This window comes from Pagrus pagrus, assembly GCF_965226575.1.
Source record: "Pagrus pagrus genome assembly, chromosome: 8".
NCBI classification, from domain to species: Eukaryota; Metazoa; Chordata; class Actinopteri; order Spariformes; family Sparidae; genus Pagrus; species Pagrus pagrus.
In genome coordinates, this window is record NC_140192.1 from 3,522,017 (window position 1) to 3,539,444 (window position 17,428).

A 17,428-nucleotide genomic window follows, 5' to 3' on the forward strand; every position below is an offset into this window, starting at 1 on the left:
TTTTGTAGTCGTGTTTCTTTGTCAAAAACCAGACAATGTACCAATTATTCAGACTTTAGCTGCAGCTAGCTAGCAACATTAGTGCTGACAGTTGAAAACATTTAATATTTCCTTTATCTTGTCCAGTTTCTCTCTCTTTATTTGCCTCTTGTCTTTGTACAGTCATTAAATTGAGTCCTACAATTTAGGGATGAGCGCAAATGTTTGGCTCACACTGAAACATTTTTAATAACTAGCAGATGCATCTTTCTTTAATTAACACTGTCTGGACCAATTTGACTGTGTCAATAAACAGTAATAATAATAACAACAACAACAACTAACTAACTGAATATAAAAACTGTGAATGGTCTGCTGAATGGTGTTTCTGGTAAAAGTAAAACAGATCTGTGAAATTAGATGAGCGTGTACCGCCTTCAAAATAAGACTCCAACAGCTTTGGACTGGGCTGTTTGTTCATTTGTAAATGTATGGACTCGCATTAAATGAGAAGAAGTGTCAGATAATTATATTTTATATTATGATTATTGTGCCAACGCACTCTCAGCCGGGCTGTGGCATGTTTGGTCGAGCTCTCTCCGGTCAGGTGAGCAGTTGTTTTGGTGTTTGGTACCGGTGCTTGGAGCGGCCAGAAAGGGCGAGAGATCATTTTATTTACCCAAAATAACATTTACATTTATTTTATTATATATTCTAGTATTCTTTTGTCACTACCCAACTTTTTTTTATTTGTTTCTCAGTTGAATTAGAGTTAATTCGTTCGAGGACCATTATAAAGTGTATTAAAAAGTTATTAATAAATGCACAGTAACGTTAAATAATCTCAATTATGATTGTTTTCCAGCCCTCACCAGAGGTAAGATGGACAGCTACTCAATATCTAATCCATCATCCACATCACCTTTGACTGATCATAATCAATAGCCGTTAAAGTGATGAAGACGAACACAGACGCAAACAGAAGTACGTTAAGTTTTGGTCAAAGCAGCTCTTTTGAGTGGAGGACATTCACCCGTCTGGAGATGAAGAGGACGTAAAAGACTCACAGAAGGTATTATCTAATGTCCAATTACACCCTCACCCCCTCCCCTCTCTCTACCTTCCTGCCTCCCCCCCCTTTCCTTCCCTCTCCTTAGTATGAAGAGGACACAAGTGATAAACCAGGAGCAGAGAGCCGGTGGTTTACATGGCCCTGGAGCCCATTATGTTCCCCACAATAGGCTGGAGGCCTGGACGTGCTGTGAATAGGTAATGGCCTGGAGATCCTGGGCCCGGCCTGCTGCTCAATGAGGCTGAGACAGCCGAGCAGGAGACGGGCATTAGAGATACCTCGTCAGCCCAGTGTGGAGCAGTCTGGTCATAGCTGGGGGGGAGGCAGGGGAGTGTGGGAGCTAGCGAGAGGAGTACGAGGGTGTCGTAAATGCCCCTTACATAAGGTAGGGCATGAATAATAACACAAAGGGAATATTCAGAGGTAACTGGAAGGCAGGGATCTGGTTTTATTGGCCCAGAAATATGGGCCTGTAATGTACAATATACATACAAATCAACACTAACCTGATTTTAAAACTATGCAGTCTAGCAGCTGCATCTGCACCACGCTGTGTGGATCCGCTGCTCACTTGTTTCAGACCCCACCTTCTCAAGTTAGCCATCCATTCAAGCAATCTGTACCTAATAACCGCGAGGTTTAGCCCATGATGAAGATCTGTCTTCATTGAGCTGGAAAAGCTGTAGCGTTGCCGAGCATTTCTCCTAACGGCGCAGTCCCTCATCTATGAAAGTGCCATAGAGCCCCTCAGACAATTAGGCAGGGAAAAGCTTTATGACCGTTAGACTCACTCAGTGAGCGGCACTCTCACCGCCAGCGCCGCCAGGAGCGCTGGCTCGTGCAGAAAGGTAATTACGGAGCCTCTCATAATGACACGGAGGAAGCTTGCGTCATAACACCCACAGCCTTTTATCATAGCGCTGTAATTAATTATCATCCTTTACTCTTTGATTCATTCCACTATTCATAACATATTCATACATTCAAGAGAAATTATCATTTCCTTCAGGAATTAATCAAAAGGAGGAAGAACTGGTCGTCTCTCGATGGATGATCAAAGACGGTGTTTGTCTACCTCGCCGCGTGGCGGGCGAGCTCAGGGCAAGGCACTGTGGGGCAAGGTCTCTGCAAACACCGAAACACTCTGCTCTCATATATTCCAGCGCTGCGGTCAAATCATGATGCATTTACACGATTTAGCAGCAGATAACTACATGACTTCTGTCGTACGTTATTTCTCCTTCGTCCTTCGTTTCCTCAACATACTTTTCTGACAAAACCCTGTAGTTACACGATCGTCCCTGCGACACAAATCACGAGCACGAGCTCGCAAAAATCTGCCTCTTTTTCTCTAATGTGACACGTCAGTCGTATAGGTGAGAAACAGCAGCCATTTTGAGGTCTCTTTCCTCACTTTCGTGGAGTTGAAAAGCTGCTGTATAGTCAAAAAATACCTCCCGTGCTCTCATCGAAAATAAGCAACAAAACAACAACATAAAACATTGTCTTCCCCCACATCATCACTTCCCAACCTCAGGGGAAGAAATGGCACAGTTAGACTCATAAACAGGTGTCCACCGGCCCCCACTTTGCAGCGCTTTAATAGCTGTTTGATGTTTTTGATGTCTAGTCAGCTCGATCGTACCTTGCTGCTTGATAATGAGGGCCAATAATGATTCCTGAGCTTGAGGGGTTAATGGTATGTAACCGGCAGAGCTGCTAATTACACGTTACAAACTATTTATCAGAATCTCCATCTGCGCAAGCACCACAACTCTCATTGTGCACGCTAAATTACTCCACGGATTATCATTGTAAAGCAAGTTTCAGTAATTAGGGACCCATACTGCTGTTTTCTTTTTCTGAGAGCACCAAACGACATCAAGAGGAGAGGAGAAAAATAGAATGACTGGTTAATTCGGGCCTGATATTCAGATTGGATGTAGATGGAGGAATCTGTCGCTGCCGAAGAGAAAGAAAAAAAGAAAAGAGGCAACAGACGTACGAGAAATCCGTCACTGTGTTTTTTTCCGTTCTCCCCTGCCTCACAAAGGTTTATCCTGAGGGGAGTTTACACTTTAAAGTGAGAGGGAGGTGTAAATTGCATTGAGAAGCCCATGTAGTCTTGGTGAGACCTGGCGAAGTCTGCTTTCCGTTGCGTTCAGATGGCGGGTGAGATCTCGTGCGAAAAGTTTGTGTGAACGGCGCGGTCCGACGGGCCCGTCTCTCCAGCGATCGGTTATTTGAGAAATAACTGTCATATCCCTCAGCCCCAAAGGTGTGCCTGAGACCACGGAGACGTGTACCATCTCCTCTTCTTCGCCGTAAATTTTTATTAAAATTACCTTCATTATAAGACAGTGTTCATTATAAAACCAAAAACGCCGGTCTCCCAGGGCCCTGTGGATTAATAAGGACAGCGGTGTATTTTAAGCCGTAAACTCAGCTCCTCACTGTCCTTAATCTCCTTCCTACTTCACAAGGCCAAATTAACACCTCTCCTCAGCTCTGACGGGACCTCATTAGCAAACTTCCAGGGAAAGAAAGAGGAGAGCAGAACGAAAAAGAGGAGAAGAAGGAGGGAAGCGACCAATGACAGCCACCAGCTCTGGGATTAACCCTTTCTCCTCCTCCGAGCTCCTCGGAAAAAAACTAGGTCGGCAACGTGTTTCTAATCAGTCGCCTGGTTAGCGATAATTAGAAGGCGAGATTGGACGGGAGAAGAGAGAGAAAGTGGGTGGGGAACATTGAAATGAAAAAGAAAAGAAAGAGAACCTGTCATGTCGCAAACACTTCAAAGGAGCCGACTTCTCCTTTAGAAGTGGCATGATGAGGGTCCAAATACCACGAGGCACTCCTCTGGGCCTCCGAACTGGGAGGAGGAGGAGGTGGGGGGTGGTGGAAGAGAGAGGACCCAGTTCTTTCTCACATATATGCATCTTCACAAAACACACACACACACACACACCAGGACTTTTCTATCGTTCACCACCTGTACAGTGCAGCTGCGGGGGAGCTTCAGTCTATCCCAAACCACACAGCCAAACAAGCACATCCAGCTCCACCTTCTTCCTCACAGTCTCCCCCTGCAGCAGCAGGTCGAGGTCCCACAGCTTACACTGAGGTCGCCGAGACTACCGCTGGGTAAAGTTCACAAGCCTCCGCAAGCTGTTTGACATTACCAATAAGGTCAAAGTGTATCAGAAAACACCAGAGGATTATATTATTATGGTGTGCTGAGTTGCTCGCTGCACCTCGAGATAAAAAAAATAGCCGAGGCTTCTTTTTTTTTTTTTTCTTCCACCGCGAGCTGGCTGGCTGGCTGGCTGGCTGACTGGCTGGCTGGCTGGCTGGCTGACTGGCTTACTTATCAATGTGCAGAACAGAAGCTTGTGGAAGTTACACAAGAGAGACCAAGAGGTACCCAGAGAGGCCTGCAGCTAACAAGAAAAAAAAAAAAAGAAAAATCATCGCTCATTATCAGCCATCTATTTTATCTACTATGAAACATCTCTCGACTCCCAGTTGTCAGACTTCAATGGTGCTTAAATTAATCCTGTGGGTTCCTGTTTGCACAATAAAAAGCTACGGAAGGGTGCGTCTGATATTTGCACGACTTTACAGTGGAGTAATTGAATTAGCACACAAATCAGCCACGGAGTATTGCCGAGCGGAGTATTGAAGAACGTGATGGCTCCTGCCAGGGAACACGGGTTGCTCGGGCATAGTCAATTATGAAGCATTAAAAAGAATCTGCCAATAATCACTTCCAAGAGAACTGAACAATCCATGCTGAGTGTTCTCATGTTTACCGATGATAGGGCTTTCAGGTTAGCGCTGAGCGGGAGTTTGGAGGGGAGAGAGCGAGACTGGAAACATATTTGTGGTATCATTTCCATAAGCCTTCTGCTTTGCGGACCATAACGCAGCTCACAAATGTGATTTATGACCTTGGTTTAATGGCCGGAGCAGAGTCTTGGGTAGGTATCAGATGACTTTTTCAATATGGCGACGTCAGAGGGGGCACGGCGAAATGCACCATCACAACAGGAAATGAGGGCTTGTCTCGGGCCAAGAAAATATGAGAAGCCAGATATCTGATCATCTAATGGCAGATAGATGCTACTTCACTTTGACAGAAAAGGCATCAGTCAATAAGCACCAGATGAGCAGTAAGATGAAAAGTACGCCATGGATTCCTCTCGCTATCTATCAAATCATTCGTTCCAGAGGCACGGTCGTCTGCGCTGGTCAATGTATACACAATATCCAGCAGGAGTGTCTCCTGTTTCAGTGAATCATAATGTGGAGCAAGGATTTATGAAATCATCAGTGCTACAGCTACTTCTGTCCAGTGCTCCTATGTTTGCTTCTGCTGAATCTGTGAATGTATCTGTTATTAAAAAAAAGGACATGCGACTCACCTGGGCCTGGAAACTCTTGAGAACAGGTGCCACCATCTCCCGGACTTCCTGTGCACAGACAAAAAAAGTAAAGTCAGCCTCAGCATTTTCTGTTTTTTCGCAGATGCTCCACCTGTTTAGGAATCAGATTGGCCCCACTGAGGCACAAACGGCTCCATAGGAAAGAGGACTGAAAATCTTTAATGTTAATGGATTCTTTCCATAGCTCCTCTTACACCTCGTGTGTGTGTGTGTGTCTGTGTGTGTGTGTGTGTGTGTGTGTGTGTGTGTGAGAGAGAGAGAGAGTGAGGTATGTTGTTATGGGGTGTGGGTATTAGTGGTTAAACCTAAAGGGTTTGAGTGGGCATGTTTGAAAAGTGGGGCTTTCCAGTAGCTTGCGTTAGAGCTCAGAGATCCAGACTTGTGCGAGCTCCCACAGCCTCAGGTAAGGGGATTGTGCTGCCAGTGGTGACAGCCTGATCCTGTCTTAAACGCCTGTATTATACTGACAAGATTACAGCACTACACTACATACTCGGGCTGAGACAGGCAGGCAGCATAGCCACAGCAAATAGCCTGAGGGCTCATTTATAAAATATAAAAATATTCTCTTTGACTTCAGCTTAGATGTCAATGGATGATCATTTTCAAAGAGGATGATGAAAAAGGACAAAATCATATCTGTATCATTCATAGATTTAGCTTCTCATGTATTCACTTCAATCCACCTTAATTGCCATTTTGCCTTAAAAAAAGTAAAGGTGGAATGAGGTCTTGGCACAATCCTAAAATGTGAAGCCGAAGAATAGCAGCGTGATGCACGAGACGTGAAAATAAAATTCCCAGTGCGGTATTAAACACAGGAGAAGCAGTGATGCCGCTAATAAAAGAGCCTCTCACTTAAATTCAGTATTAAACTTCAGCGTCGAGTACAAAGGGGATTCTGCTCTCAGTAGCACTTTGTGAACGTGGACCTACTTGTTCTTCAGAGAGGAAAGTTGTGCATAGAGAGAATTTTGTACCAAAGGCGCTGTGATCTTGGCCGATATCCACTTAATTTGGCTAAACTTAAGAACTGAACTTAAGAATGCGTTTTGGCAAAACGAGGATGGTGGATTTTCATCCCTAATCTCTTTCATTAAAACAGCATCATTTCAAGGCAAAAGAAACAAATACAGCAACCAAGAACTAATTTAACGTACACACAGCCTCGCATTGTTGAGTACTGGTTTATCACAGACTTAAAGGGGCTCTATGTAACAATATACATGTATTAATCACTGTTTTATTGGCCGTATGTGAGCAGATTGCAACGTGATGTGACCGGTCTCTCTTGGTCGCCTATACGAGCCTGTTTAAGATGTTTAACGCCGCCGGATCGGATTTTCAGTTAGTTAGTTTAGAAACGACCCACTTCGACACAACACAGAAGTTTCACAGAGCCCCTTTAAAGAAGATGTCAACCTCTCCTTTAAAGGCACAGTACGTATTTTCGGCCACTAGGGGTCTCAATCAAAAACATTAAAAGAAATGACAGGATGAAGTTGTGAAGTGGCATGCAATCCAAGTTTTATCCACGATATATTCAGTCTCTTTTGCCGACGTCCTTCCTGACTGTCTGACGAATCATTGGGAAGTTATAGCGACCGGCGACCAGATGAAACGCAGCGTTACCTGAAGGAAACCACAGATTTCTCTGGGTTTGAACATTCGATTCAGAATCGATTCTCGATTCAAAAATTCATCATCGATTGAATGAGAAGAAAAGGGGGCAACTATTCTCAGTGTTTTGCTCCAGATTGCTGTGTGCTAAACCTTTTATTGGGGTCCTTATGCTGCTGAAATACAATATGAGACACACCTGGAATTTAAGATAAACAATCTAAGTTAATTAGGGATCACAGCATCAATTAATGAATTGATTAATTTGAAAGCATGCATGCCTCTATGTGCATAACAGAATAGGCGGGTGTGCTCTGCTGTGTTATTAATGTTATAGTCGGGGTTATTTGAGGTAAAACAGACTGAGCGGAGTTATTTTCTTCACCACAGAGTTTGTTGGACGTGTTGGTGAGCGTCTGTTAGCTTGTTAGCTGGTTTTGTTTGTCACTGCTGACCGCTAACGTGACGTCGTGACGTGTCGTGTCACCTGTGCAATGTTCGTCTTGCAGGTAATTAAGCAAAACAAAGGCTTGCAACTGCCGCCTTGTTTGAAGATGCATGCTGTCTAGATCCCGCTACTAATTAACGTTAAGAATCGTTTTTTGACATTTGTGAATTACTTCTGAATCGTGGGAGACAAGAATCGCGATTCTTCATGTTGTTTTTTTGTATTGGAGACGTTTAGGTTCATGTGAGAACACAACTCAACAAAATATAAAACAAAGTTCAGTCGATTTTAAACATTTTAATGTGGATATGTTTCATATATCTTGAAAATGTAAACATGTACACTTCTGCGCTCTTTGTACTCGTTAACTCCTCTGCATTTGTCTTTAATAAAAACGCAGCACTTTCAGAAAAGTGTGTTTGCAGTAGTCATGTTGCAGGGCTGCTGAAGTGAGGGGGGGGCGGGTACTCGTTCATTAACATTCATCAGATTGTGTTTAGTCAGAGTCCCGTTCCTTGCGGGTTTGGAGAGACACCTGCTCCTGTTGCATCACAGAAAAATTTTGGAGAAAGTCAATATCAGCTGCCAATTCTGACACCGGGATAACTTTTTCATAAACCGGTGCTTTGGAGCTGAAAAGTAAGCTGCAAAGTTGCGCTTACCTTTTGTAAATGAGCCCCCTGGCCTCTCATCACGCTCAGCCAGAGGCTAACGATACTGCAAGGCCTCAGCATTTAAATATTAACTGAGCTAGTGGAAGAGGAGGGAGGGTTGGGGGGGGGGTGTTAACCCTGACTCCTCACAAGTGTTGTGCACCGTTAATATATACTAATGCAGGTATTACAAAAAGAAATAAATAATTCCCAGTACAAAGGTACAATGTGCGGGGGAGACGCAGGCAGTCAGTAGCTGCTGAAGTGAGGATGAGGGAAACGACAGAGAGAATCGGGGAGGAGGGGGGTTGTTAGACTCACCTCAGGGACATTTCTCTTGAACTCCCTGCTCAGCTCTACCAGGTGCTTGTGGGAATGTTCGCTCTCCTCTTGTCGACCAGCCAGCTCAGATGCTACAGAGTTTAGCTCCCTCTACAAAACACACAAAAGAGGAGAGAAAACGTTGAGAGGAAGAAGAGAGAGGGGGAGAGAGAGAGAGAGAGACGGCACTTTAGGGAGCCTGCCAACGCCTCATCCAGTAAAGCTTAGAGTGTACATAAATAAAAATACACTGCTGAATATTAACAATGTAATCCTTCATGATCTCACAGCAGTAATACTTACAGCTAGCCCTGGCCCATAAATAATTAAGCCAAAATAAATCCAATGCCTACAGTAGCAGAAGGCCTTTTAGATAATCAGTATTTGAAATAATCAATACGCTTGCAACGGCTATAGAGCGCCAGTGAGGGAGGGAGTGGGGCGAGAGGGAGGGGGTGGAGATAGAGAGAGAGAGAGAGGAAGGGGGGAGGAGGAGGGTGAGTCACGTGTAGAGACCCAATAACCTGACAAACACCCTTGCAAACAAATAGAGCTTCTTCCTGAAATGAAAGGCTGTTTTTTTTAAGCCCGGCCAAGACCTGATTCAAACGTACAAACGCCTCGCTCGCTGTCGTAATTACCACGGGTCAGATCTATTTTCAGCCTCCTTCTTTTTTCAACCCCTCTCCCCCATCGCCTGCGCCGATCTTTACATTGATCCGCACAGATTTCCAATACATGACAGCAAGCCCCTCCATAGCTTTAACCAAATTACCCTTTTGCAACAACAACAGCCCCTAATCGCTATTCCATTAATGTCTCTGCACATTGCTTCTTTACATGTCTGTGTTATATACGAAGGAAAAAATTAAGAGCTCCACCCCGGCAGCGCGTCTGATCCGCTATTCAAAGCTGTCTGTGTAGCAGGGCCCCTTCATCAGAACCTTGCATTCATGCTGGACTCAGCTGCACCACATGCCATCCGCAAATCCGATATTATCGATCAGTCATCCAATTCCCGGCTCTTTCAGCAAACAGAAAGGAAAAAAAAGGAAAAGAAAAACAGATTCAAACTCTCCTGTACTGAGCAGCTGTAGCAGACAACTGTACGTTCACCTCCTCTTCATTTTGACCGTGATTCTCAGTAATTGATGAGGATCTTCTCTTGTAACTGCCGGGTTACAATATAAAAAGTGGAGTAGGGGATTCAATTACCACTGCGAATTTATATATGACGCCGGGAAATTAAATTGACTGTGTTTTAATTAATCTGCAGTCTTACTTAAAGGCAATTTAATAAATCATCACACGAGGAAGAAAAGAAAGAAAAAAAAACAGAGAGAAAATGGAGGGGTGAAACTTCAACAGCGGCGGCCTCGTGGGACGGTGGCGGCCTGTCGGTCAGAGAAGTAGGCCGTTAATTGAAGGGCTGCTGGTTCAAGTCCCTGGACTAACGAGTCAGAAAGTGGCAAAAAAAAGAAAAAAGTACGACTGAATATGCAAACTGAGGTGAGACGCAACACTTTTGACTGCAACACAGAGCCGATCCCGATTATTAGTAATCAAGGAGAGCGATCAGAAACTGATCGAAAAGAGCTCGCCATCGAAATCAAAGCAGGATTTGAAGCAGAGTTCTCCTTGTTTTCTTTCCTTCTTCTTCACTTTCACTTCAAAAGGCGACCGATAGCTTACCGATGGCCCGTAGCTGCACCTACAGACTTATCCTGTGTGCACAAAGACGATCAGCTGATGGTATCTGACGGCGTGGAGAGTTGTTTATTTTCTCTTCAGAAATACTTTTTTGGGTTTGTTTGGTTGTTTGGGTTTTACATAGTGCTTTTCTATCTTTTGTTGTTTATTGTTCAATCACCAAAGAGTGGTTTGTTTATTTATTATTCCATTTTATTTATTCTTTATTGAACTCTGGAACCTGTGTTTTCTTGGCGATTATTATTTGAACTCTTTGGGGTTCACTATCTCGCTCAAGGATACTTCGACGTGCAGCCGGAGGATCCAGGGATTCGAATCAGTGACCGTCTGAGTCCTGGATGACCCCCTCTACCTCCAAAAAGCCACCAGGATAAAGCTATTGTAAAATATCCCCCATCTTTTTAAAGACGACACAGTCGACACAGTTGACACAGTCACAGCGCAGGATGTGAAGCTAAGCTAACGCTCTTTTGCTGCTCCGTTTGACGGGTCAAACACTCACATCTTTACTTTTGGTTTTGGCTTTCACCAATGTTCAACGGCAAGATGCTAGTTTGCTTCACCACTGGATGTGAACAGGAGCTGTACTGCACTTAAGTACAATTGAGAAGTACTTCTATATTGTACTTTTTACTCCACTATGTTTATATTGGATCCGATAACCCGCCAGGCCGATAACCAGCCGATCCCTGAAGACTACAACTTGCCAGCGTGCCTGACTTTTAGTACCTAAGCACTAAAGGTCACCTGGTGGTCACATTTAACTGTGATGCTCTGCACTCGATCAGCCAAGTAATAACACTCCAGTGGCAACGGTGCATCTGTAAAGTTCAGAGGGAAGACACGTTGCCAACAAGTCCTCGAAAGTGACACAATAAGTCATCTGTCATTGCCATCCAAAATGGCGTACGAGTGCTTCCTGCAGGACGACATTATTCATCAGCGCATTGCCAAACTAGTTGGTAAAGGTTAGGAAGAGCTCGTGGTCATGGGTCAACTTCTTTCACACCCACCATCCCTCCAGAGTTTTGCAGCGCTCAAGAAAATTAAGATACTTTCACCCTCTTTTTCTCAAACAGTCGTTATCTGCACGGCCACAGGAGGTCACTTGTCATAGAAATATGAACACAAGTGGATTTAAAGGATACGTCAATAAGTTACTCTATATTTATTTTTTTATTGACAACAATTTGAATAAAAAGACGAAATCAACCAGTGTGTTCCTCCGTCTCATGATACTTTCTGACTTCACCCAGTCTGTGGCACTCAGCCCTCGGGCTGTTTCACGCCCGCTGAAGAATTTAATCTTTACAAAAAAAAAGTTGTATTTATTTTAAAAAGGCTTCTAATACAGCTGGACACTATAGTTTCTAGAAAACCTGACTCAAAAAAGTATCAGTGCATTCGATGGGAACTATTTTCAGCCGTGGTGCAACAGTGAGTATTTATGTGCAGCGTCACAAAGACAGACAACACATTATTAAGCGTGCGGTTGCCGCCGCTGCTCGTCTCGCACCTACCAAATGTTTAGGATGCATTTTGGTTAGTGGGGAAATGTGTCAGTCCTGGTAAATGGTGTGCCGTCGCTGAAAAAGGCCAAAGCCGTGCGGGATAAGGCGACAGGACTTTATAAATTCCTGTTAGTCCTTACAGTCCATCTGGGATGAGCCTTCCTGGAGATTAGAGAGTGGGCTTTCAGAAGCTGGCCAACCTCCACTAGATTCAAATGGCCCCAGACCGGCTAATCTTGCCAAGAGAAAATTCCTCTAGAAGTGACTTTGAGTGGATTTTATAAGTACTTAAGATATAACAGTGTGGTGATTCTAAGTCCGCCTGTGCCTCAGTGGCCTCGGCGTAGAGCTGGGTTCACTTTTTTTTTTTATTGCGGCTCAGCTGATGAGAATGGTGAGTGCTCTTGCTGTATGCAAGCCAAACAGTGCTATCATAATGGCATGGTTATTTTGAAAGCACCCCCACAGTTTCTAGACCATTACGAGGGAGGGGAGCCTGGGCAACGGCCCATCAAATGAAACCTACTGTCTGTCTTTCTGGAAAGAAGTGAAGCAGAACAGACTGTTTGCTACTTTGGTTGTCTTCCTCAGATTGATGATGGGGAGGAACTCCACAATGTAGTGTTTCGCAAAGCTATCTCAGGAGACAAAAGATACTCAAGAAGATTTTTTTCCTCTGCCGTCCTAATCAGATGTGATCCATTTCAACCTACAACCAGGGCACCACTGAGATCCCTGATAAAATTCACTTATCTCCCTCCATTATGTTGAGCTTCATCCATGAACATGCAGATGTTTCTGATGACTTGAACACTTAAAAAAAAGGGGAGTTCACCTCGCTGTGCAAAGACGAGTTTGCCTATAATCATTTGACAGGTTTTTTTGTTTTTTTTTTAAAAGACGATTGGGACCGAATTTCCAGTGTGTGGCAGTCAGGTCAATACAGAGCTCCTGTCATTAAGCCTCTGCCAGTCAAACATCCAGCCATAATTGATGAGTTTCCCCTGGGGAGGGCGGTGCTGTCATTGGAGGCTGGAGGGGCAAGAAAGAGGGATTTTGAGCGTAGGAACCAGTCCTGGCGTGCTCGAGTCAATCTGAGAGGGGAAAGCAATCTTGGTGACTTTTGATCCAAGAACAAAAGACCAAGACACAAGAAGTTTATTGGCTCTAACAGGATGGACCTGCAGCCTATTGGCAGTCGGTAAATGCACTTGAAGCTCAATGAACTGCTGAACAGCGAGAAGAAGAAAAAAAAATAAGCTGTGAGACTCAAATGTCCCTTGGCTTACAATAAGACTCTGCCTCTTCTGACAAAGATGGAGTCTGTCAGCGTCTGTAGCGGAGGCCTCACATGATATATATACTGAGTTAAGAGGTCTCGGGTTTATGCAAGTGTGTTGCAGCAAAGCCTGCAGGGAGTGGTCCCTTCAGACCGTACTGGGTGAGGGATAAACCAGGCAAGAAAAATGGACGCCAGTGGTGGCAACAAATCTGTAAAAAAGACAAAGCACGGAGGATTATGACATAAGCCGGTTGTCAAGTATGTTGTGTTTCATTTAAATCACGGAGGGAAAGTTACGTCCATAGGAGGCAAAACAGAGGGTGGAAAAGTCTCATAATCAAATCCAGCAGAGACAAAGCTCCTCACAGAGAGACAATCAGCGCAAGTGCGAATGTTTTAGGTAAAAATTCAAGGCTCACTAATGTATTGTGCCGGATTTGACAGTGATTCATTAAACCTAGCTTGTCTTGATTACATCTGTAGTGGTAAGCTATTTTCTGGCCTTTCACAAAGACAACCCATGGTGGAAAATGTTGACAACTGGGGGAAAAAAAAAAAAAAAAAAAACTACCTAGGTACCGCAATGAGGTAGACTGAGTCAAAATCACTATTGTGTGCACTGGGCTTGGACAGCACAAATTAAAGAGGAGAAAATAGGGGAGGAGGAGGAGAGAAGGGGGGAAAATGCAGATGGGGTATTATTTTTCTTTTTGTATCCCATCTAATTGCAATCATAGGCAGATGTCTGAAAGTGTGACAGCATCAGCAGAATTGCTGCTGAGAGCACAGAATCTTTGTCTAAAAATAATCAGACATTCTGTGTGCTGCTGTTTGTTATAATGGTAATCGATGCTGGAGGCTTTGAATTCCATCAATTTATAGATCCACTCTGTTCTGCCTGGTGACTGTACTGCCTCACAACCCCCACCGCATACGCACACCGATGCAAAAACACACACACACACACGCAATTGCACGCAAAGGTCTCGCACAAAAGAGCGGGGTGGGCAACGCATGTGCGCCGACGTACGCGCACGCACGCACGGGAGGGTTGGGGGGGGGAAGGCTCTGCAGCGAGCCGGAGCAGAGAGCAAAAGCGTGTGATTAAGATAAGTGTAGTTTCCTTTCGTAGGTTCCTTGTCGCCTCCCATTCTCTGCCGAGGCACAAGATTGTCCATAGCTGCCTCAGATTAGCCTCCGCATCTCAGACGCCACATTTGAGAGAGGGGGACTGATCAATAAATCAAATCACCACAATCAATGGCCTCAATCACTGCAGTCTAGTCTGGCCTCAACATTATTACTGGCAGTCCCCCCAGCCACTGAGGGGAGGGAGGGAGGGAGGGAGGGAGGGGGTGGTTCGGTGCGGGGAAAGAGCGCACATTGGCGCCTGTCCATATGAAAGATCCAACATGAGCTCTTATCTGGCCTCCTTGGGCTGAATATCAGTTAAGGGCAGAACAGACAGACAGTGTGTGTGTGTGTGTGTGTGTGTGTGTGTGTGTGTGTGCGTGTGCGTGTGTGTGTTGGAGCTGGCCGGGTGGAGCCTCTGACCTCCCTGACCCGGCTCTATGAACGTGAGCCGAGCATGCGGCCTCTGACAGGGAAGCACTGTGGGGCTGCTATCACCTGGCATCTTCCTCCATCTGTTTACCGCCGACTGCTGCTCCTTCACTTTTCTACTCTCCACCAGCCAGAACCGCTCCGATTCACACACCAACCGCCACGCTGCTGTTGGACCACATCACACCCGGGTCAAATACTATTTGCATATAATTCTGACAGTGTGTTTTTTAAAACCTGCTGCCGCCGGGCGCCGGGTGGGTGGAGTCCCCATTCAGTGCAGAAGAAAAGGTCAGCTGCCAGGTGCGTCAATCACGAGAGAACTACTAAAATGACACCCGAGCATGGTGATGAATGTTTAAATGCTAGGATGGACCATAGGTTTATATAATAACTAGATACTTGCTCTCCTATGTTCTCCATCTTCTGCGTTTACTTCACAGAAAATGCTTTTTGGGCTGCAGGGGAATTTTTCGCTGCAATACCGCGAGTGGCCACCGGGCCAGACTGGAAACAAGGCGGAGCGGCAGCCTCCGGGGTCCTGGACGGACACTGTGCTACTCTTTGTGTGGCCTCGCACCCTTTATCTGCCTGATTAATCTAAAGCTATGTCCAGGAGATGATCTTAGCTTAGCATAAAGACACATCTCTTCCAGCCAGAACCTCCAAAACTTGACAAATTAACAAGTTACATCTCGTTTGTTTAATCTATAACACACTGACACTGAAGTCTCCAAGACGCCATAACAATCAACCAAATAATAGTCCAGCACATAACCAGCTGTTTCCAATCTACTAAGCTAATGATTTATGCTAAGCTAACTGTCTCCAGGCAGTAGATTCATATTTGGCAGTAACTTTATCTATTTGCTCAATTAGGTCTCAGTAAGAAAGCTTGTAATTACCTAATTGTGCAACTATTACTTAATAATAATTAAGCTGTTTACATGCGACCCAATGTCAGTGACTGCAAAAGCATACAACTAAAGATCAAACCGGTTAGACTCCATTGCAAAGTGGTTATTTTAATAATTTTGGGGACGCTTGTGGAGGTAAATTTGTAGGCTGGGGTGGGAGGTTATATGATTTTATCGTGGATTGCGATAACGACCGTGTTGAATTTCCATTTTCAATAGTGACTAGAAAAAGTTGTCTAACCTACAATCCTGCATTGATTTCCTGATCCATTTTAAATTGCCACAAGGAGAGTCTACATCTTTCCAGTCGGTCCATAATCCTCAGCCTGTCCCAGCAGCTGAAGGCTCGGCCTCTCCATCGTTTAATAAAAGTTCAAAGTGAACGTGTGGAAAAGAGGTGCCCACCGTTTATTTATCCTCTGTGAGGAGACAGTAAAAACTTGTAAGGTAAAGTGGCTCCAGTGTGTTTTAGTGGCATTTTAAGTTTCAAGCATATTTTGATCTTTATCATAATAATATTATGAGCTGCATTTCTTTTGACCAGGATCGTCTCGCGCTTCTGCAGAACCACAATGCTTCACTGATAACAGTACGTGGTGACACATTTGACCTTTATCTGAATATATTCCAGCTCCTGCAGTTTGGATAATGCACATATTTCTATTTCTACTATATCTCTTCATATCCCGGTAATTGTCTCATGACCCCCTCTGATTCGCCTAACAACCGACCGTGGGAATCCCTGCCCCGCTGTCCACTCTTCAGCAGCGCCACCGAATGAAGCGCTGCAGAAATATGTACGTATAGATTCCCGAGGACTTACCGAACGAGGGAAAAAACACTTTTAATTTTTTGACACCTCTTCTAAACTCTGGACTGGTAAGTCTGATAAATCATCCAAAATAATTAATCCCCAGTCAGTCAGGCTGTCTTCAAACGGCATGCTAAATCTTACAAAAGGAAGGAGAAGCGTGCGAGCGTTACAACCATCAGCAAAAGGTGTGACTGGTGTTGTCAGCCATTATTCGTCATACCCTGCTTCATTTAGAGAGTTTTTGGCGCCTGATGCACCAGAGCACAGCCTACTTGTCAACACTTCTCTCTCTTTAATTCCAACACGCACACTTGGACACACACATGCACACATTTCACATTTCTCACTGATATACCGCTAACACATCTCAGTACGATCGGGGAGGCTTTAATTCCATTTATCGTCAAAGTCTTATTCAAAATAATATCGAGAGGTATCACGAAAACATCTTATTACGGCCCTTTCAAACAAATCCTGTATCCACTCTCAATCCAATGAATAACTTTAAATGTCCTCCAATTAGAAACTTCAAATTACAATCTATGACTGAATGCTCCAAACGAAGGCCAATTACAACACCTTATTTATCATCATTAAGGCCGACCATTGTTCTGCTCCTTTCAAACTCTGTGGTTACAATCAGGGTGTCTATTGTCATTGTGTGGTACATGCCGGGTGACTAATTACACAGTCGTATGATTCATTAGCAGACTAGTGAGTTGAAACCTGAGAGAAAGACATGATAACCTCAGTCGGCCGAATGATCGGCTCAGATGGAGACGTGAAGACGGAAGAGTGACGGGGAGGCTTCACAATAGCCAAGGAGATGGAAAAAAAAAGAGCCACGAGCTGAAAGTTTGGGGTTTTTTTGAGGGGGGACGCATGAAAAAATAAAGAGAGGAGAGATGCCGCCGAACTTAAACAATATTATCGGGGACAGGGTTTGTTTTCCTGTTTCTTTCAAAGTGGGAACTAGAGGAGCACTGCGGGGGGACTTGTTCCTGTGAAGCTTCACCATTGAGGTCAGTTAGTGGGAGAGGCTCCAAAGATGCAGCCACATCACCACAGTGGCCCACTTTCACCTGAAACGACG

General features: G+C 44.5%; 1 protein-coding gene across 1 annotated transcript in view; it reads right to left on the reverse strand.

Annotated features, from left to right (window-relative positions):
- Positions 1–17,428, reverse strand: part of cux2b (cut-like homeobox 2b) — a 94,743-nt gene that overhangs the window by 47,190 nt on the left and 30,125 nt on the right. The window contains exons 2-3 of the mRNA XM_084360732.1: positions 8,539–8,649; positions 5,476–5,523 (exon numbers count right to left, since the gene is read on the reverse strand). Coding sequence (XP_084216858.1) covers positions 5,476–5,523; positions 8,539–8,649 — 159 coding nt within the window. The remainder of the gene's footprint in view (positions 1–5,475; positions 5,524–8,538; positions 8,650–17,428) is intronic.